The 22,832-nt window shown below is 41.1% G+C and overlaps 1 protein-coding gene across 5 annotated transcripts; it reads left to right on the forward strand.

Annotated features, from left to right (window-relative positions):
- The first annotated feature begins 5,267 nt into the window (after positions 1-5,267).
- Positions 5,268-21,135, forward strand: LOC125465689 (interleukin-27 subunit beta-like). Of its 5 annotated transcripts, none has more exons than XM_059638553.1 (7): positions 5,268-6,294; positions 7,114-7,243; positions 9,817-10,053; positions 12,318-12,435; positions 14,010-14,179; positions 14,453-14,616; positions 18,442-21,135. In XM_059638553.1, exons 2-7 carry the CDS (start codon positions 7,156-7,158, stop codon positions 18,589-18,591), a joined length of 927 nt encoding a protein of 308 aa, XP_059494536.1. In that variant the 5' UTR covers positions 5,268-6,294; positions 7,114-7,155; the 3' UTR covers positions 18,592-21,135. The 5 variants fall into 5 exon arrangements, with proteins under 5 accessions (XP_059494536.1, XP_048415380.1, XP_059494535.1 ...); XM_048559423.2 differs by having other exon boundaries at positions 7,125-7,243; XM_059638552.1 differs by lacking the exon at positions 5,268-6,294 and adding an exon at positions 6,301-6,449.
- Positions 21,136-22,832: the final 1,697 nt, after the last annotated feature.

The following is a 22,832-nucleotide window of genomic DNA, read 5'->3' on the forward strand; positions in this document are numbered from 1 at the left end:
CTCCTCCTGAATCCAACTTACATACTCCACCAGATTATATTCACCCCATAGTTTTTGGTTTGGGAGAAAGCCTCCCAAGTTCGCGACAAATTCAGCCTTGCTAGAGCGGCACATGATGCAAATACGAATTACGACAAATAATTAATTCATTATTACATTCTATTTCTATTTTGAACCAAAACAGTGTGAAAGCACTTTCCTTCTGAGGGTGCTATAATTCCAATGTGGGTAGTCTGGACTAAAATCCCTATTTTTCTTAGAATCACAGAGCCATTCAGCACAGAAACAGAACGTTCAGTTCAACAAGTCCATGCCAACCATAATCCCAAACTAACTCCACTTGCCTGCATTTGGCCCATATCCGTCCAAACATTTCTTATTCGTGTACTTCTGTTTAGTGTACCTGCATCCACCACATCCTCATTGCACATATGAACCATTCTGTGTGTAAAAACATTGCCACCAATATCTTTTAAATCTTTGTCTTCTCAGCTTAAAAATATGTCCCCTAGTCTTGAAATCTCCCACTCTGGGGAAAAGGCATGCCATTCATATTATCTGTCACCCTTATTAATTTATAAACCTCAATATTCATTTCCTCTTGTTCTCCAGCATCCATTTCTTTCTCTAGAGTAAAAACTGATGCAAAACATTTACTTACTATCTCTCCCATCTCCTGAGCTTCAACATAAAGATGGTCTGTTTGATTTTTAAGTGGCCCACCTCTCTCTTGTTGCTCTCTTGCTGTTAATGTATTTGTAGAATCTCTTTGGATTATTCTTAACCTTATTTGTCAAGGTTCTGCATTTCCCCTCTTTGCCTTCCTGATCTCCCTCTTATGAATGCCCCTACACTCTCTATACTGTTCAAGAGATATGTTATTCAATAAATTGTTAATATAAAAAAATGTAATTCTGTCCAGTTTAGAGAATTTCGAAATCCTGGAACTGTTGTGTTAAATCTTGTCCTCTAGTTATCTCATAAAATGAGGAATTTGTCATATCAACAAAAACAAATGCTGGCTTTTTCTGTTGATTCAGAACATTCCTTTCTTTTGACTGAGCATTTTTGGAAGTAAACAATTATTGTTTTGAATGAATATAATTCATGCTGGCTTGTGAGATTTAGATGATAGATTTTCCTAAAGCAAAAGTAAAGGAAAGCTTTATACTTCCTCTGGACCCATCTTCTAGTTTCAAACTTGTCTGAACTCAGTCACCTCAACCCCAAGACATCTCTGTTCGTGTGCATCAGAATAATGCCCTAGGCCCCACCATTTTCAGCTGCTTCATCAATGATCTTCAGTCCATCATAAGGTCAAAAGTAGGTAGGTTCATCAATGATTGCACAATGTTCAGCACTGTTAGCGACTCTTCAGGTACTGAAGTAGTTCATATTCAAATGCAACAAGGCCTGACAATGTTCAGACATGGAAGTAGCAGTATCATTCATGTTACACAAATGGAAGACAATGACCATTTCCAACAAGAAAGAATTGAACCACTGCACCTGAAGTCCAAATGCATTCCCCACTGAATCCCCACTATCAATATTCTGGGCCTGCCATTGACCAGAAACCAAAGTGGACCAATGGAGTAGATGCTATGGCTGCAACAGCAGGTCAGAGGCTGGGAATTCTAGTGTGAGTGATTTGATCTTGATGCCCCATCTATGTATGTCCACTGTCTACAAGGCACAAGTTAGGAGTACAATAGGATACATTCCACCTGTTTAGATGAGTGTAGCTGCAGCATCACACAAGAAGCTCAACACCATCCAGCCTTCGAGATTGACACCCCAAACCCCACCTAAACATTCACTTTGTCCTCCACCGATATTCAGCACCAACAATGTGTACTCTTGACAACGTGATTGGCAACAGCTCACTGCAGCACGTTCAGATACATTTCCCAAACACATAACCACTTCCATCCAGAAAGACAAGGGCAACAGATAAATGGGAGCAGCATCACCTGCAGGTTGCTGTCCAAATTACTCTCTATCCTGACTTGGACATATATCCCTTTACTTTCACTGGTCAAAAGGCTGGAACAGCTTTCCTAACAGCACAGCATTAGAACAAAGAACATAGAGCATAGGACAGTACAGCACAGGAATGCATCCTTCATCCCACAGTGTTGCGCTGGACATGATGCCAAATTAAACTAATCCCTTCTGCCTGCCCTTGGTCCATATCCCTCCATTTCTTGCACATTCATGTGCTTATCTAAAAATCCGTTAAGTGCTCCAATCATATTTACTTCCACCTCCACCCCGGCTGTGCCCCTGACATTTCCTTTGACCTTCTTCCCTCTCACCTTAAATGCATACCCCCTAGTATTAGACATTTCAACTCTGGGAAATGATTCTGACTATCCACCTGATCTATGCATCTCATAAATTTATAGACGTCAATGAAGTCTCCCCTCAACCACTGCCACTCCAGAGAAAGCAAGTTTTTTCTAGTCTCCCCTAATAACTCATACCGTCTAATCCAGGCAGCATCCTGGTAAACCTCTTCTGCACCCTCTCCAAAGCCTCCACATTCTTCCTGTGATGTGGCGACCAGAATTAAGTGTAACACTCTAAGAGTTATCCAAGGACAATTGTGGTTCAAGAAAGGAGACCATGAGGAACTCTCCAGGATATTTGGAGATGGGATTAAACCCTGGGCTAGAGGATGCTCATATCCAAAGTCCAAAAACAATTGCAGAAAGAGCATTCCTGTACATGTATTTGCACTAATGTCAAACCCAGTTTGTAAATCCCAAAACTGTCCGATAAAGTATAAAGACCTCTCAACAAGACTTGTACCTGGTGTTCTGAATCTAATACAGTTTTTACTTCCACAGCAACAGGCAGAATTTGAGTGAGAACTGCATAACATGTTAACTGTTAGATAAAGATTGGAAATCTTACAGCATCTGTCACAATGATTTGTGTTTCACTGGTGCACATTTTTATTATTCCAGTTTGCGTACGTACCTCCTTTCAAAGGTGGTGAGCTCAAGCTTCACTTGGTTTCTGGGTAGTCAGTCTGACTAAACCTGGCCAGGACAGCAATAATAATAACCAGATCCTTGCACTGGTTGAACCGAGCAGTCCTTTTTTGATGTGTGTTGCGATTCAGCACTGTGTGATGATACTTTAGAGTGAGATACTAATCTGTCCATTACAATATGGACATCTGAAAGTGTGCACCACAAATAAAGAGGGATTCTTACAAAGAGGGTTGCTGAGTTCTCAGGCAGGCTGTGGTGGCACGTGGAGATTGATGGGCATACATCAATGATGTTAGTGGTGGCAGAAACCATGTTGTGTCAGTGAACTGCATGTGCACAACCGGTCCTCACAACTGTGTGGACTCGATGGACTGAATGGCCTCCTTTTGCACTGTAGGGATTCAATGATTCCTGCTGCCAACCTGATCAGCATCAGGAGTTACAGAGCTTTTAGCATAGTTGCTCCATAATTTATTGCCCTTCCCCGTTGACCTGGTGCAAAGGAGGTGGTTGGGGTTAGGTAGAAAAGTGACAGGTGAGGTCCCCATCACCTTCCTGCCACTTTCTCACTCCAAAACAGGAAGACACATCATTGGTGTACCCACCCCTCTGACAATGGAATGCTCTCTGTGGGCAATTGAAGAGTCTCATCAGGTGGTGTGCATGTGAGAAATCCAAAGAGCAATCTCTGTTAGGACTATAAATTCAACTTGTAAAACAAAATTTCATTGAAAGTTAGACCTGGGAATGGGATTGCAAAGCCATCATTAATTAGAGCAAAAAGCTCACGTGGTTCTTCAATTAGGGGAGGAAATCTGCCACCTTTATCCAGTCTGGCCTATATGCTACCCCAGCAATGGGGCTGTCTCTTATCTACTCTTAGAGAGGGGCAACAGATGGTGGCCTCACCAGTGACAGACTCAACCCAGGAAGGAATGAGAAAAGAGAGGGTCTGCGCATTGACTCTCAGGAATATTAGATTGATCTTGAAGGAAGTAAAGTACAAAAATTCCAGAATGAAGCCTGGATTAGAAAGAATGGCTATGAGCACCTTCTTTGTAGCAGTAACTTTGTATTCCACGATCTGTCCAGTCACCCTATGATCATTGTATGTTATGATCTTCCTGTACTGCACACTAAACTAAACTTTTCACTGTACCTAGATACATGTGATGATAATATATCAAATCAGATTGCACAGACTAGACTCAATGTGTTGTTTAAGTTGTTTAGGGAGTCCAATAGATTGGAATGCACCTATTTCCACTGGTGGAGAGAGTCAAGAGTGAGAGTGACTGGCCATTAAACAAGAGATATACCACTAGAGGGTGATATAACAAGGTGTAGAGCTGGATGAACACAGTGGACCAAGCAGCATCAGAGGAGCAGGAAAGCTGATGCTTTGGGTCTGGACTCTTCTTCAGAAATTTCTTCATTTCTGAAGAAGGGTCCAGACTCGAAACATCAGCGTTCCTGCTCCTCTGATGCTGCTTGGCCTGCTGTGTTCATCCAGCTCTACACCTTGTTATCTCAGATTCTCCAGCATCTGCAGTTCCTACTATCTCCACCACTAGAGTGTAATGTTAGGAATTACATCACCTAAAAGGTAGTGAAGTTTGCTACTCTCTCTCCAAAATAGCTGTTGTGCCTGGAGTTTGATTGCAAATTTCAAAACTGATGTTCTTAGCTTTAGTGATAATGGATAGGAAAATGAAGGTAAGCTACATAACACACATAATCTAACAAAAAGTGCAGCAGCCTCAGTGTGCTGAATGGCCTCTTCTTCTCCCAGTTGGCTGCTCATTCTCAGCCTTGGATGAAAGTGGTTAAATAACATATCATGAGCCAAAGTTCCCAAAAGGCAAAAACTTCTGTTAAAAATGGAAGGATTACACAAACTATTCAACACTCGGTTTTCAGTCAAAGATTTGGAAGCCTTAATCGATGTTAAAAGTTCCAGATGTGTTACTTTGTATGGTGCAAAGGAGCAACTGAAGACAGCTAAAGTACTAAGGAACATGGAAGCCCTTGGCCCAGCTGTGATTGGTGAGTTAAGTATCCAGAGAACTGGAATCATACTTGAAATGGGGTGGTTTGCAGGCAAGTATTTGTTAACGAAGGCTGTCCCTGGGTTGCAGACAGGTTCTGTTTGGGCGTCCATTCACAATCCAATTTGTACAGGACAATATCAAGGAGCTGTCAGCAAGTACTGGAAATGTTCTGTACTTATAGACAGTTCTTGATGCCCTTTTTAAAGGCCTCAGGTGATGAGTTCTATCTGGTCAGGATATTGCCTCATACCAAGGGAACCCATACTCAATGAGATTCATTAGTGATTCCCCCATGGGCCTTGTAGCAGTTATCACAGACTGTTACTGGGAGGAGCTAACCAGTTCTGCGTTTGTACTCACAGTAGACAATCGAGCATCTCAGATGTAATGTAATTAGCTTCCTTAAGAAATGTGTTTTTAATGTTCAAAGATTGAGCCTATCTGAAGTGAAATCATGGCATTGGAGTCTTAAACTTCTATCAACAGAAAGGATTAGCGGTAGGAAATTGAGGCAAGGCCTAATTGGCCCCAACAGAAATAAAAATATGTAAGAATTATCAATGTGTAATTCATTCTGCTAAGTCAATGGCAGATGATAAAGGTGGCAGAGTTTCCTGGTCTGCCCCAGAACCATGTAGTAACTGGAGCACACCAGCCTCTCCACATGAAAAAACTCCATAAGCAGGCTAGGCAGTAACAAGAACTGCAGATGCTCAAAGTCAGAGTTGATACAGTGTGGAGCTGGAGGAACACAGCAGGTGAGGCAACATCAGAGGAGTAAGAAAATCGTCATTTCGGGTCAGGACCCTTCTTCAGGACTGCCATGTGCAAGAATCATCCTTATTCTGAGGGACTACTAGACACACTCCTATGTTTAATGGGAAATTGTGCAAACAATTCACTGTGCCACAACAACGCATGCTATTGGATTCATAATTCTCTTGGTCTGCATTCAGCAGTTGACTGTGACTGGATACTTCATTTCGTTGTCTTTATGACATCCAGCAAGATCACTCTGGCTGGTCTAAAAGCTCATCTCAAAGTGTAGCGGCTTCTTTAAGATGCTGTATTTAATTACAAAATGGGTTTGTTGTTGACAACATTTCCTCAGCATGCATAGGGCAAACAGGGCTTCACTCCACAAGGAAACAATTTATGGCTGTTTATAAACCTCAGGGTTAACTTAGTGCACGCAGCCAGTAGTTTCCACATCAGGATTAATTGTGCACAGTGAGCCATATGTAAGTTCTCATTCAGAAATGTGACAGTTTTTGCTGAGGAAAATTGGTTTCCTGAAGAGTAGTCTGAGAATAGCGTTTTCTGCAGTTTATTTTGAATACTTCTAAAAAGAGTATTGGGGAAAACTTGTCTTATTCCAGCATCCTTTTTTGAAGGGGTGAGTGTTTGGATTTTTGTAATGCATTTGTTATCTAGCTTTAAAGAGTTAGGCTTGGTCAAGAGTTAAGGAGATTCTGTGTGTGTTACCGTATGAATAAAGCAGGGTAGCCCCATTAGTTATTCTTTAAAAAAATAGATAGAAACTATTCTGCTTCATACTTAATGTCCACACTTGAAGGACATTATTTCTCTCCTTGATAGTGTCATCTCCTTTCAAAAAATATTGGTCAGCTCGAATTAAACGTTTAGGTGTTTGATAAATGCTAACTGAAACACTATGATCTGAATAAGTATCAGATTCTCCGAAGAGTTTCCTGTGGAATGTAAATACTAGCACACAGTAGCTGGGCTGAATGGCCTGTTTCTGTATTTATTTAGTGCAATTCTATTTAATTTTTATAGTATGATTTGGATGAGTAACGGATCGTCTGCATTTGTAACATTTATATGATTTGGATAGACATTGATTGTTAACATTCAACCAGCTCGTCCATACCAACGCTGACGCATTGCAGCATACAGTCCATCCACTCTATGCGACTTTTGGAGCTCAGAAGATTACCACTATGCTTTATTTCTAACATCAGCTCAACACTTTAGTTAAATGTGCCCCTTGCAGTACGTTCTCTTTGATGTAAATCTGTGTCCCTTGTGTCTAATAGTTGCTTTTCAGCTCACAGGTGCCCAAGATTTATTGATTCAAGATGTACCTGAGGCTGACTGTAATTCTTGGTGCTGTGATGATGCTGCTTCATATCATTGGCATAACAGTGGGGCAAGCCATTGGGGATGGTGAGTCGTACCTTCATATCTGCTGGAAGGGTCTAACTGGATTGAGATGCAATCGGTGACAAAAATGCCAAAAACTTCATACCATTCCTGCTCTCACTACATTGTACATGCTAGGCAGAATCTCAACATCACTGGGAGTGGGAGTGAATTCACCGTTTATTGCATACTAGGAGGGGCTTTTTCACAATGACTTTTTCCCTGTGTTGAAGTTTACAGAAAGCCAAATTGTTCATGGTATAGAACAGTCATTATCCATGACTCTGTCAAAGAATCAGTAGACTTGAAGCATTAACTTGGCTATTCTGTTTATAGGCACTGTCAGATTGCTGAGTTTCTCCAGCACATTCTGTTTTTGTTTGATCCATGACCATCGCTCTTATACCCATCATTGCTGAAACCTCAGCTTCTGGCTGTGTTCTGACCTCTGTGGCTCAAACTGTTCATGTAATGGTTATAATCTATCTCTTTAATGGAGCTTCATGTCTCCTGTCAATCAATAATGCTCCTGTGGTGGACAGTTGGGTGTTTCACTGGATTAATGGAGCTGGTTTAACAACATTAATTGCTGTGCAATGCTGTGAGGTTTAATTCAGTTGGTTGTCCAGCCAGCTCACACTGAAGAGTAGCACCACCAGTATGGGCTCAACTCCTACAGTAGCTGAGGTCACCATGAAGGATTTTTCCTCTTTAACATATTCCCCTTGCCTGAGGCACCAGGTTAAACCACCATCATTTATCTCTCTCCTTCATGAGGGAGCAACTGTATGGCCTGGTAAGACAATGGTAGCTTTATCTTTACATTGTGGCATACTCTATTGGTTAAAAGTCATGTGTCCATATTTTCCTTTAAATGTTGATGGAAACTAACTGCATTGTAACAAGTAATATAACTTTGAGCACTTTCCGATAGTGACTATTCTATGTAACATGTAGTTGTGGCTCCTGATCAGGACTTTACAGTTCAGAAGAGTACATTTGACCCATTGAGCCCCTGCTGGTTACTTGAAAGATCTAGACAATTTGTATCACTCCTCCACTCTTTCCCTACAGCCCTGAAATACCCCCTTTCTGACAGTGCATTCAACACCTTAATACATCTTTGTGAAAAAAGATAACCTAGCCTCCTCCCACCTATCCTTGTTTCACTCATTATCTTAAATTTGTGTCTCCTGGTCACTGGCCCACCTTCCAGTGAAGTCAGCTCATACCCATGACATTATCTCCCATTATTTTTTCTGGAAAAGTTTCTTAAATGAAGTACATTTTCAAATCTGATCAAATTGTACATTATTCAAATCACTTTGGGAACATTGTGATATAGAATCCAATCACTTTAACATACCTTCTATTTTTAATATTGAATTGCAGCAGCCAATATTTTGTTAATGTAGATTTAAGAATAGTCTGGGCACTTGGTTTTAATCAACTCGTTTGAATTGATTTGATTGATGTTTGTTACATGTACCTAGCTACAGTGAAAAGTTTTGTTTAACATGCAGTACAGGCAGATCATACCATGCAAAGGTCATGGAGTGATAGAACAGGATGAGGAATACAAAGCAAGATCGACATTAGATTTGAAATTTTGACATTTGTCCATGATAGGTGGGATTTGAGCCTGGATATTTTGGTCATGTGGGTATACTAAAGAATATGCAACGCTTTTAGATAGTTTAAAATCAGCTGAATATGTTATGACATACCTCTGGATTAGACAAGGACCTGAACTCAGGCCCTCTAGCTCAAACATATGGATACTACCACTGCACCACAACAGCCCCTTTTCAAGCATTGTGAGCTGGATTTGATTGAAATAAGCACCTTCCTGATCTGGAGTAGGACACCAATGCACCACTATCAGGTTCTATGAGGACAATACAGAAGCTGTAACCTGCTGCTTATTGACTTCATTGTCACCCACAAGCATTGCCTAATGAGGGAATTGAGAAGGATCATTTTGTAGCTTTCTAAATGAAGATAAATGTCTGATTTGCACAATCTGTTTAATTTCCTTCCTGTCACCATAAAAATAATCTTCAGCGAAGAAGGGGATGGGGTGGCATGGAGATAAGGTATTGACATCTAGAACAAGAATTCTGCAAATTATTAATGGCAATAATTTTTTAAAAAATAAGCAAATGCACGAACCTAGCACAAATGTTCCTGTTTTTTTTTCACTCGTCTCACCTCATCTCCTCCGAACTGGTAGCTATTAAGCTATTTCAGTTTCCAGGTCTCAGTGTAGATATTGAATAAACGTGGGGTATTCAACTGTGGGATGCCTCACAGCATGTTCTTTAATCTTCCCTAATCTAAAGTCACCACACTTGCTATCTTCCAACAGGGTAGTGATCATGAGTGGGAACTGGCTGCCCTCTAATATGGGATTGTGAACCCTTAGGGATGCTGAAGATATTTACAGTGTTGCCAAGATGCCTTTGACTAACTCACTCCAGTCCAATGATTGAGATTGTACCATGTAACAGCAGAGAGTCCAAGTTAAGTTTTCACTGCATAATGACATAAATGACTGAGTTCTGATCAAATCTTCAGTATTTCTGCTTGTATTTCAGACATTGTCACACAGTACGGTCAGATCGGAGCAAGTGTCACACTCACCTGCGGCAACATAGATAACGGAGCGGTTGAATGGCAGCTGAATGACTCAAAAATCATTCAGACCAGCAATGTGGAACTAACAAGAACAAAACTCACTCTTTTCAACATCGATGTGTCCCAAGAAGGTCAATACAGATGTCGCAATCTGGAGTCAGGCAAAACTTACAGAACAATCTCATTGATGTTAGGCTGTAAGTTTAAGGCTAATTTCACGAGGCTTTTTGTCATTCAATGTTATTCCTTGGCAGAGTTTCCCAGACTGTGGAAATTTCAGCCAAACCGCACACGCTGAGGTTTAACAGTCACTTTGACAGCCTCCAGGGGTACCATGGTGGCTCATTGTTACCACTGCTGCCTCACGGGACCTCGGTTTAATTCCACCCTCTAGACAATACCTATGTGGAGTTTGCACATTATCTCTGTGTCTGCGTGGGTCTGAGCGCTCTGGTTTCCTACCACTGTCCAAAGATGTTTTGGCTAGATGGGATTGGCCATGATAAATTGACCATAGTGTCCAGAGATGTGCGTGCTAAGTGGATTAGCCATGGGAAATGCAATGTTACAGGGATAGAGTAGGGTAGTGGGTCCGCGTGGGATGTTCTTCAGAGGATCAGTGCGGTCTCGATGGGCCAAATTGCCTGCATCCACATTGTAGGGTTTCCATTATTGGGTCCTTGATGTCCATCCATCAGAATTATACCCACTCAAGTTACATCTTCCTAGTTTACACACTGAGTTTACACCTACCCGATTCACACAAGCACAATTTTCTTATTCATGATTTTCACCTGTCTGATTTACATCCACAATTTACACACTCACATGTTACACCAACCTGATTTACAGCAGCTCACTTTACATACTCATGATTTGCAACTGCTCAATTTGCAGCAGCCCAGTTTACAGGTGCTTGATTTAAACACACCCCAATTGATACCCTCATGTTTTATACACTTTTCTGAGATACACTCAACCGTTTTATAACTAAGGCACAAAATTGCATCACACAACAGTATCAACTGCCTCTGATACTAGTAAAGTTCTTGGAGCACAGCCAAGCATTCAAAGTAGGATTAAAATGCACAGCTGTGCTAACAAAGCTGCTGGAGTGGAATATTTTTGAATCAGTGGGAAACAAAGTCACCCAAATGTTGAAACAGTAAATCCTGCTTTTGGGCTTTCATTCATTCATTGGATGTTGGTGCCAGCATTTATTGCTCATGTTTAATTGCTCACATTGTTTTGGGTCTGGAGTTATGCATAGACCACCACCAGACCAAGTAAGAATAGTAGATTTCTTTCCTGAAGGGCATTGTGAGCCAATTTTTTTCAAAATGGCAATGGTCACATGATCAACATTAGACAAACACTTTAATTCCAGATTTTTTAAAAAAAGAACTTTGAAAACTTATTGTGTGCTATGGTCGGATTTGAACCAATACCCCCAGAGCATTAAGCCTGGGCTGCTTGACCACTAGCCTAATGACAATGCCACCAATTCCCCAGCAAATGGTTGCTGGTTTGAGTATAAATGTGCAGAGCAGAATCGAGTTATAGCCCACCACCTTAACATCACAGCCACGTCATCAACCAAACTGAACCACAAGAGGAATCAAACTTTCCACATCCACCTTATTCTTATTCATGATTTTGTCAATGTCTTGTACACCCAAAGCAAAATATCTTTATCTTTATGCATAACATCTCACCACATGACAGCAGCTTCACCTGCATTCCTGGTTTGAATCTACGGGCTGGTTTATGGCTGAGTGAGTTAGCTAATATGGTATAATTGATGCATGTAATAACTAAAGACGTGTCATTCAATGCATGTGGATAGTCAACTGTCATCATTAATGACTGTGGGATATGAATATATTCACATTAGAATCAAGGAGTTATGACTCTGTTAGTTACACAGGGAGCTTCACTCTTTATTTGGAAGCATGTTACACTGATACTGTGTGCCAGAGTTGACAACTCTTGACTGTTAATCAGATGTTTACTTACATATTAATGAGGACAGCCCTAAACTAACTTGTGTGGTTGGGTTAGTACTGTTGGCTAGAAGACTGGTTTGCAATGCAGAGTGAGGTGTTCAATTCCCATAAAGACTATCCTCTCAACTTCAACTGAGCAGCCAGTTGTCCCATGGGAGTTTAATGACTTTTGTTGCTTGTTCAGGAACTGATGGTATTCAATCCAACACTGGTTTTACATCTTGGAGTAATTTATCCCTCGAGAGAGAAACCACTGTTGCCTATTTCTGTGGGCTTCCTAGGATTGGTGAAAATAGCCCCTTTCCCCTCCACCCTTCACCCCTACTCCACCTCCACTCCCCCACTGCCCCCATGTTACCATTTGTGATTTAACAAACCTAGAGTAGAGAAACTGAGAGTCACTGCTACTTCATATTTTTAGTGTTGCAATTCCTATTTCAATTTCCGAATGGCAGATCCACCAGGAAAGCCTCGGGTCACCTGTCGATCAGTGAGATATCCTCTGAATGTGGTCTGCTTGTGGAAGCTGGAAAATCAAACCTACCTTCCCACACGGTTGAATGTCTTATACAGGTAAGAGAATTCCAGCCTCTGTTTCCTCTGAATGGGGAGTTAATATTATGGGAGCATTAAATCTGAATTGTCACTGATCCAGAGGAAGAAGATTCAAGAGGAGCTCAGAATACAATGGGAACATTGATACTTTGTCACAAGGAGATCAGGTGATTTTTCTGAAAAGGTGAGGAGGGATGGAGACCTTAAAGGAGAAGAGGAAGTGTAAATTATTTTAGGAGTGGTACTTAGGTGGGAGCGAATGTAGGCACCAAACTTTGTTTAGTCTAGAGTTAAAATAAGGGTTTGAGGAAGGGTCACCAGGCCCAAAATTTTAACTCTGATTTCTCTTCACAGATGCTACCAGACCCGCTGAGCTTTTCCAGCCATCTCTATTTTTGTTTCATGCACTTAAACCAAGATGTTATGTGGGACCACAGCTCAGTCAGAGCACACTCAGAAAACTGCACTCGATTCCACTAACCACCTCATGAAACAGTAGGAAGGGAATAGGTGAAGTGAAGAATAATGAGCAATCTCAATTGTACAGAGACTATGAGGAATGACCAAACTTTATATTTAGAAAGTAGGTCATTAAAGGAGGAAGAGGCCAGTCAGCTCCGTTGGTGAAGACATAAATGCCTAAATCAGCCTAAAAGTCAAGGTAAAGGTCAAATTGTCATAGTATTACCAGACCATAGGGCTATTCTCTCATTAGAGAGAGACAACTGGTCGTGTCTTAACTTCAGGGTCACCAGGTGAAGGTAGAGTGTGAAAAACACAGCCCCTCATGCTAACATACGAATCAGCTTAATACCAAGGGCACAGGGCTCAGTTCCCATTCAAGCTTGGTCAGACTGCAAACCTGCCCCCTTCTCAGCAGTAAAGCTCACCAAGGGTCTTCCTTCAGGCAGGGAATCAATGAAGTGCCTATGGGGAAGGATGCACTATTATATATAATGTGGTATAATAATATACCATCCAAGGAAATGAATGCTGAATATTCAATGTGAACTGGTATGGAGGACAGATGTTTCGATGAAAGTAAATAAGGGCAGTTATCAGAAAGAATATTTTCTGAAAGACTGCTAAGTGTTTGGAATGAGATGGGAATTGGAGGTGAAAATCTTCGGATTAAATATTGAAGTGCGTTAGGGTTAGGGTTAAGGTTAGGGTCAAGGTTAGAGTTGGGATGGGAACAGCATCTTCTGAGCTGAATGAGTTTTCCTGTTTTGATAAGATCCAATTCCTCTTCCTAGTGTAGCCCTGCCCCCTCAGAAAGGTGCAACTGGGATCTGGACTCAGCGGGGGCGGAATCCTCATTTCATGTAAACATTTGAATGGCCCCCTTCTGTCTTGCTTTACCAGGTCCCATTATTTTATCAGGACATTTCCTCATGCCACATGCTCAAAATCGTGGAATGAGACGTGAGCTCACATACTTTGCAGTTCACAGGGATGACTCCTACTAACTGATAGAGTTAAGGTCATTGTGGAATCCAAAAGTGAGGAAACAGCAATAATGCAGCCTCTGTTTGTCAACGACTTTATGAGAAATTCGCACACCAACAATAATGTTTCTGTAATTTTGAAAGGTATGGAGCTGAAGATGTCAATCAATGCTCAGCTGAAGAGGTATTGCAGGGCAACTGCACAATCGAGGGAATTAAACTCTTTTCAAAGATTCCCTACACAGTGAAGGTGACAGCAACAAACCCTCTAGGATCCAGATCGACTATTACACAATTTATTGTGGAGAAGATAAGTAAGTGAACTGATTTGCTTATTACAAGGTCAGAGATGTGTATTTGTCTTGATCTATGTCTCCAGTTATATCACAACCTATGGCCTATCTTGTGACCTATGACCTATGGCCTATGTCTGGAGTAACGTTGATCATCAATACTGTACACTTGAAGTAAATGAGTTATCAATTGTGTTTAGCCAACAGAAAACGAACCAAATTAAAGTATTGTCCCTAACAAAATTGAGAAGCATGGCTTTGGAGCGGGATTCTAATTGTTTCTTTTACCCACAGTCAAGCCAGATCCACCAACAAAAGTCAGTGTTTCTCCGATACCCAACCAACCAAAGAAATTATTGTTGCAATGGAAGCCACCCGCCACGTGGCCCGATCCAAGTCTGTTTCTGTTGAAGTACAGGATAATGTACTGGCCTGAGGGATCAACCAGATATCAGATGGTGAGGACAACTTCTCTGGTTATTGCTTGAGGTCATTATGCCAGAACTGAAGGTTTCTCGTGAGCAGGACGGTTTGATCAGGTTAAGGGCTCTGTTCTCTAGGAAGAGAAGTCTAAGGAGTCCCCAGATGGAATGATTAAGATGATACCAGGGTCAGACAATGAAATCTTTCAACTTGTGAGGAATTTCAACTGAGTGATCCTAAATATGAAATGATTACTGCTAAACTCTTATAAACATGGGAGGTAGGCAGACTGAATATTTCTATCCTCTTCCCCTTAAGTTGATACGCAGAGTGGTTTAAAAAGTGCTGTGCTGAGTTTCCCAAAGGTCAAAAATCACAAGACGTCAGGTTATAGTCCATCAGGTTCATTTGAAGGTGCAAGCTTTCGGAGTTTCGGTCCTTCTTCAGGTGTCAGTGGCATCAGACACAGAATTTATAATCAAAAGATCGTAGGGTCATAGAACTGATGCAAATGTATTGAACAAACCTAAGATGGCTGTTGAAGTCTTTAATCAGTTAGAAAGGATTCATCTGCAAATCCCAGAATTTCTTTCAATCACTGCCTCAGGATAAGTAAAGGTAACTAGAGGTATACTAATAAAACCTTTAGCTATCTCTTAAAGAAGACGCCTAAAGAAGGAGTGAGACTCCAAAAGCTAAGCCTCCAAATGAATCTGTTGGAGTATAACCTAGTGCCATGTGATTTTCGACCTTGTCCGGCCCAGTTGAATATCGGCACCTCCACATCAGGGTTTCCCAAATGCCTTCATTTGAGAAATGACTCACAGTAACTTATCATCTAGTTTAAATAAGGATTATTAGTTTTTCACATTCAAGCTTGTTCTGGCCTTTGCAACTGCAGACACAGAAATGAGAAACAAACAATAAGTAGGAGTGTTTTGCAATGAAGAATATTAAAACACCATGTTGTTATTTATACATATGAATGTTAAAAGACCACTGAGGGAATGAACATTCAGGCATGTCGACACTGCTGTAACTGGAGTGTCAGAATTCCTTTAAGGTTGGAGGTGATGTAGCAAGTTGGTGTTGTTGAATAGGGACTCATTCTGCTACACAGAAAATGTTGTGGCAAAGTGGTATTGCCTCTGTCTCTGTACCAGATTTGTCCATGGTTCAAATCCCACCTTCACCAGAAATATGTTAAAGCATTCCTGAATAGTTGGATTAAAAGCAATACAATGAGCCTCCTGAATGTTCAGGCTTTGAGAAAAGCTAAGTCTGATCTCAGCCTAGTTATCAAGGCTGCATCCTTCTTTCTGTTTATGACATTGTAGCAAACTCACTTTGCTGTTAAAAATAGACAGAGATAAGGGCTTGAAAATATACAATTAAAGCTTTTCAAATACCAAAGGAGTTCTGGTCATATGACATCCATGGATGAGTCAGTCAGGTCAGGGAACAAGAAACTGTGTCTCTGGTTAAATTGCAGTGTTTGCTTTATGAGATTGATGGATGCTATTAGTGCTTCCAAAATTAATATAAATTAGGTCTCTTCATTATCACTCACATTCTAGAATCAAACGTCTGTGGCTTGTTGCTTTGCAACTGGTCCACACAATGATAGTGTGAAGTTCCATTAGCCAATTAGGAAGCCAGCTCCCGGATGACTGATGTACTGGGTTTGTAATCAGTAAATAAGGAGCTCCATTTGGTCCTGATATTGGGATGCTGAAGCCAGTAGGAACATCTAGCATTTCCAGGAGTGAACATCCACAATTGGCACCAAAGAACTTTTATCATAGTTAAGAAACAATAGTTTGGCCAATAAATGATTGCTCTAGCCCATAATCTACCTGTTCATGCTTTCAAGTGAAACCCCTTCATCTCAGTCACTCAGTAAGCTCCACTTTCGGGGTAAAACAGACTGAAGGCTTTGCGTTATCCAGGGAAGTGCGCGTTAACAGGATATATTTGCAATGGACAGACTATGTAGCAATTATAACATTGGCAATTCACAAAAGCTGTTTTTCTCTCACCAATTGAAAATATTGATTCTCTTCATTCCTGTATGGGAATGTTGTGACACGCTGGGGCTGAAACCATCATCATCTTTGTAAAGATGTTGTTGCAAATGTGAATGAATTTTGCTTTCATTAGAGTTTCTTTAACGTTAGGAAAAAGACTGGTCCAAGCAATTTGCATCAGTTGTAGCCTCTGCCCTCGTGCTATGTGGTCTCCATCAGCCAACATATCAAGTCAGATTTCTGTTGGGAGCGTCTGTTTTTACCCAGAGGTATCAGTAACTCAAAGACACTGGGCTAAAAAATAAACTGCACCAAAACTATTTATCTAGTTTGCTACTGCCGTCTCAAATGAATTCATGAAAACTCAGTGAAAAGCCTGCCAGTTTGGGAAGTATTAAATCAGAAATGTGTTTGGAGCTGACTGTCAACTTTCACGAACTCTGTGATTTGTAAACACAGATGACACTGATCAGATTTCACAGATTAGTCTGAAGCTACAATGTGATCCAAGGATCCTGTCCCTTGGTACTACCTGTTATTCATTAGCTTGATCTAGATAATCCAAAGGGTAACAATTACAATCTAATTGCCAATCCTCTCTCATTTTCCAAATTATTAGTGAGTTCTACATTTCTAGCCATGAATTCTGATCCTGGGTCCTTTGGAAATGCAGAGTGCAGTTGAAATGAGTACAGATTCCAGGGGTACAAGATAGCTGGGTGAGGGAAGTCAAACCAAACTCCTTTCTCAGCAGTCAATGTGCCACGTTCTGAGATTTAAATATCTAGCAACACAACCGGTTACATAGACAACTATTGTGAAGGAATAGATTTGTAAAGCAAAATGTAGAATTAGGGTGGCAATTGGTTAAGGCATAGGGTGCCAGATGGGTAGGGTGCCAAGAATGCAGTATGCCAGGTCTGTAAGTTGCAAGGGTGCCAGGTGTCAGGATGACAGATAGGTACAGTGCCAGGAACATAGTATGTGAGGTCAAAGGTGCCAGTAGCATAATGTGCCAGGTGGGTAAGGTGCAAGGTGCTAGATATTTAGAGTGCTAGGAATATAATGTGCCAGGTGGGTAAGGTGCAAGATGCTAGATATTTAGAGTGCTAGGAATATAATGTGCCAGGTGTGTAATGTGTTAGGATGCCAGGTGAGTAGGGTGCCAGCTGAGTATTGGAGTCTTTCAGGTAGGTTGGGAGCTGGTGGTGTGTCAGGGTGGCTGGAGGGGAGTGATGGGTAGGCTAATGGAGTGACATGGGGTAGAAGTTGCAGGGGTGTATGTTCCTTGGTTTCAGGACAGATGGGTGAAGGAGGTTTAAGATCCAAAGTGGTGGGTTGAGGGCTGTGGGATTTTGTGTTGGGTTAGTCACTGTTGAGGGGAAGTGGTTATCAGGAGCCTGGATGTGTAAAGGGCTGGGGTAGGTGTACTTGGAGGTCAGCTTAATAGTTGCCAAGGGGTTAGACTAAGTTTTTCATTCTTTAACCTTTTCTGGGTAGCTATTAACTTAATAGGAGAGGAACACAATGCAAAATAAGCCTTAATATTGGAGAATTCAGAGAGTTCTTCTTCTGTTAAGTTAATTCTCTGACATTAAGGGATTTTGTTTGGGGTGCTACAAGACACAGGGAAATGATCCATCAGAAACTTGGATTTCCTGGGTGTCTCCCATGGAATCTGCTGCATTTGGGATTTCACTGGATGCTGAAGCACATCTCCGATCTGTACCAATGGCTATCTGGCCATTGGAATATCTGGGTCATTATTCTCAATTGTTATGTTACCTTTAGGCTTTCGATGACTTGGCTTCTTCATTCTTCTCCAACCCACAGATTGAGATCAACGATCAAGCTAGTTATATCCTGAGTGGCCTGCGATCCAAAGCTTTATACTTTGCAAAAATCGCAGCAAAGGATTTTGTTGACAATGGCATGTACAGCGATTGGAGTCCGACTGTTTCTGCACGCCTGTGGTCAAACTGAGAGGAGAAACTGTCTGTGCACTGATGTTTCTGAAGTTAAAACCAGTAACAGTGTGCAGACGCAAACACAATAATTCTCATGAACTTCCATCAAAAGAGCAGGAACAAGGATAAAACACCTCACTGAAATAGAATTAAACACTGCACATATCCCTTATGCTTTTAGTGTGTCTTTTCACTGCAAATCTTTTCCTAAGCTGTGCAAAATGTATTAATATGTTATTTTCAATATATTAGTGCAGTAATTATGTTATTGGATCAGTAACCAGGTTTAGAATAATAGTTGGAAAAATATATTTGAAGCACAGCAGCTGGGAGATTTAAGTTTAGTAAATGAGTAAATCTGGAATAAAAAGCTTGTATCAATAATGACAGCATTACCAGATTGTTACAAAAATTTGTCTGATTCACTATTAACCTTTAGGGAAAGAAATCCCCAGTCTGACTTACATGAGACTCCATATCCACAGCAATGTGGTTTCCTCTTGGCTACTCGCTGAAATATCGCAGCCAGCTATTTGACTGTATCAAGTCTCTACATCAGCATTGAATAAATTTGAACCAAATAGACTACCAGACATTGATCTATGCACCAAAAGGGTACAAAGGCCAGTTGACTTTGTAATGTCCTCGTCACTGAGATGTGGGAATTTTTGCCAAAACTGGAGGAGCTGTCCCCCAGACAAGTGAAGTGACACTCTGACAAAGTTGTGCTGATCAAAACATATCTTGCAGCCAATTTCCCATCACCTCAATTAGCATGCCTCAAAATGACTCATTTCGCCTACTGGATAAATTCTCCCGATGTGACCAGAAGAAATGTGAATGGGAGTATGCCATTTGCCCCTTTGAGCCTCTTTAACTATTCAATAGGATCATTGATGATGTGACATTCCTTGTGTCCACTTTCCTGCCTTTTCCTCACAACCCTTGATTCCCGTACTGATCAGTAATCTATCTACCTCATCCTTAAATTTACACAAGGGCTCTGCCCCGACAGTTCTCTGTGGCAAAGAGTTCCAAAGACTCTTAACCCTCTGAGAGAAGACATTCCTCCTCAACTCAATCTTAAAGTAGTGGCTCTTTATTCTGAGACTGTGCCCCATGGCCCTAGACTCTCCCGTGAGGGGAAGCAGCTTCTCAGCATTTACCTTGTAAGGCCCCTTAAGAATCCTATATGTTTCAATTAGATCATCTCTCATTTTTACTTCTAAACTCTAATGAGTAAAGTCCAATCAGTTTATCCTTTGATCATAAGACAATCTATCAGGATCAGATCATTCTAGCAAACCTTCTCTGAACTGCCTCCAGTGAAATGTTACCTTTCCTTAGATAACAGGACCAAAGCAGTTCACAGTATTCCAGATGTGGTCTCACTAGCACCTTGTACAGTTGCAGTAAGACTTTCCTACTCTTATACTCCTACCTACTTGAAATAAGGGCTGACATTCCATTAGCCTTCCTGATTACCTGCTGCATCTATGTTTCATGCACAAATATCCCCAAGTCGCTCTGTGTTGCAACTTTCTGCAATTTTCTCCATTTAAATAATATTCTGTTTTTTTTGTTCCCTTCCAAAATGAACAATGTCACGTTTTCCCACATTATACTCCAATTCCACGCATATAAGTTTTGCCTATGTAACCTATTGATATCTCGCTGTAGATTCTTTGTATCCCTCTCGCAATTTTCCTTTCTGCCTAATTTTGTGTCACCTTCAAATTTAGCTACAATACATTTGATTCTTTCTTCCAAGGCATTGATATATGTTCTAAACAATTATGGTCCTAGCAGTGATCATGACAGGACACACTGGAAACAGTGATACAATGAGTCATTCGACCGTGACTCCAAATAACACATAGTTCAAGGCATGATGGGCAAAGAAACCTAACTCTAACCCACCTCTCTTCGATGATTAATCAGTACTACTTCATGTTGAGCAGCATTTGGAAGAGGTATAAAGGGTAATAAAGGACAAAGTAAACTCTGGTGCAGGAAACTCTAATATCAATCACCAAGAGTGGCTCAATGACACTGCTGGCTCTGTTGGCCAAAAGAAATGAATTGAATCTGTTTCAGGTAGTGAAAAAGCTTGTACGGGGGAAAGGTTACTTTACCTGGTTCTCACCAGTCTACCTATCTCAGTACTGGCAGGAGCGACTGCTGCATGGAGCCCATGTGAGTAGTCTGCATTGTGTTGTATGACAGCACAACTATGCTGTTTGCCTTTCTAATTAATAGATGTTCCTGTGTATTTACTATCTATGATTCATGTATGAGAATCCCTCTGGATATCCACATCTACTTGTCTCTCAAATGTTAGAAACTACTTTGCTTCTGTATCCAGCTGAGCAAATTGGTTATGTAGTGATTGGAACTGGGTGGATCTTATTGACTATGAGATAGCTGATTGGGGTTATTAACCTGGGCCAATCAGGAAGCCTTGGCTGACCAATATGAACAGGGGACCAGTTCAGGAGATTGACTCTGAGCTAGCTCACCACAGCCAGTGTACTGTGCACAAGTAAATAAAGGGTGACTTGGTGATGGGATACTGGCCTCTGTGCAGTTATTTCAGGTTAATTTCATACCATTCAATTGGCTGATGAAGGGTCTAGACCTGAAACGTCAGCTTTCCTGCTCCTATGATGCTGCTTGGCCTGCTGTGTTCATCCAGCTCTACACCTTGTCAACCTAACATCCACTCTCTACTTTCTGTGCACTAACTAATCGTTAATCAGCACAAAGATATTCCTCTCAAATCCATGAGCTCTAATGTTGTTCAACTTTTCCTCTGTCTCTTTTAGTGAATATCCTCTGAAAATTATCTTAATTTGTATTATTTTATATTCCCTTGAATTAAGAAGACTGAGGCATGATCTGATTCAGGTGTTTCTAAGTGTAAAAGGATTTATTAAAATAAATATGAAGAATCTATCTCCACTGGCAGTGAAATCAGGAGAATGGAGTTGGTGGAGAAGAGAAATATTATAAAATTAGAGTGGGATAATTCTGGGGAAAAATGTAAAGAATTTGGATAAAATCAAACAGTGGTTAATTGAGCTGGAATGTGGCCAACTCTGGACTGGGGCCAATGCCTTTTGTGCCTTTTGTTCAATCTCTACAGTGTGGAAGCCGGCCATTCGACCCATCAAGCCCATACCAACCCCCTGAAGAACATCCCAGCTCTGTAATCCTATATTTCCTGTGGCTAATCCACCTACACAACACAATCCTGGACACAGTGGGTAATTTAGCATGGCCGATCTACCTAACCTACACATATTTTGACTGTGCGAGAAAACTGGAGCGCCTGGTGGAAACCCAGGCAAACATGAGAAAAACATGCAAACTCCACACCGAGGGTGGAATCAAGCCTGGATCCCTGGAGGTGTGAGGCAGCAGTGCTAACCAGTGAGCCACCGTGCTGCTCCCAAATTATTTTGCAAATAACTGCAAAAAAATCACGGAAACAATAATTGTGTTTGATATAGTTTGTGGTTAAACCTCTACCCAGGTCTTTTTGTGCCAACTTGCCTGATATTACGTACATTTCTTTGAAAAAAATACTGGTCTCTTAAAAAAACTGCATCTCTGCATCAGAATTCTTGGCACATATTTTCATCTGCTGAATCATAAAATATATTCACATTTGTTAATGTTAGTTCATGGGATATGTGTGCCACTACCTGGGCTAGAATTTATTATCTGTCTCTAATTGCCCCGGAGAAGATGGTAGTGAGTTGCTTCTTGACCCGGTGAGGCCCATGGGATGTTGGGAAGGCGATGATTTGGTGGTTTTGAAGAAACGGTGATTCACTTCCAAGTCAGGATGGTAAGTGGCTTGATAGAGACTTTGTAGATGGTGGTGTTCCCATACATCTGCTGCCCTTGTCCTTCTAGATGGCCGAGGTTGCAGTTTTGGAAAGTGCTATTCAAGTATCCTAGATATGTTCCTTCAACTTGTAGATGGTACACATTGCTGCTACAGACTGTCAGTGGTGGAGGGGGAATGAATGTCGAAGGTGTTAGTTAAGGTGCCAATCAAGTGACTGTTTTATTCTGGAGATGTCAATCTCTTAAGTATTTTTGGAACTGCATTCATCCAAGCAGGTGGGGAGTAGTCCATCACACTCCTGATTTGATAGTTGACAGGTTTTGGTAAGTCAGGAGTTAGAGACCTCAGACTTTTAGCTTCTGAACTTATGTTGTAGCCACAGTATATATATGGCTAGCCCA

This window comes from Stegostoma tigrinum, chromosome 30 (genome assembly GCF_030684315.1).
Source record: "Stegostoma tigrinum isolate sSteTig4 chromosome 30, sSteTig4.hap1, whole genome shotgun sequence".
Lineage (NCBI taxonomy): Eukaryota > Metazoa > Chordata > Chondrichthyes > Orectolobiformes > Stegostomatidae > Stegostoma > Stegostoma tigrinum.

Coding starts and splice junctions, on each gene's coding strand:
- LOC125465689 (XM_059638553.1), top strand. CDS start 7,156: ATGTACCTGAGGCTGACTGTAATTCTTGGTGCTGTGATGATGCTGCTT. Junction 14,180..14,452: donor ATTTATTGTGGAGAAGATAA/GTAAGTGAACTG, acceptor TTTTACCCACAG/TCAAGCCAGATCCACCAACA. Junction 14,617..18,441: donor GATCAACCAGATATCAGATG/GTGAGGACAACT, acceptor TCCAACCCACAG/ATTGAGATCAACGATCAAGC.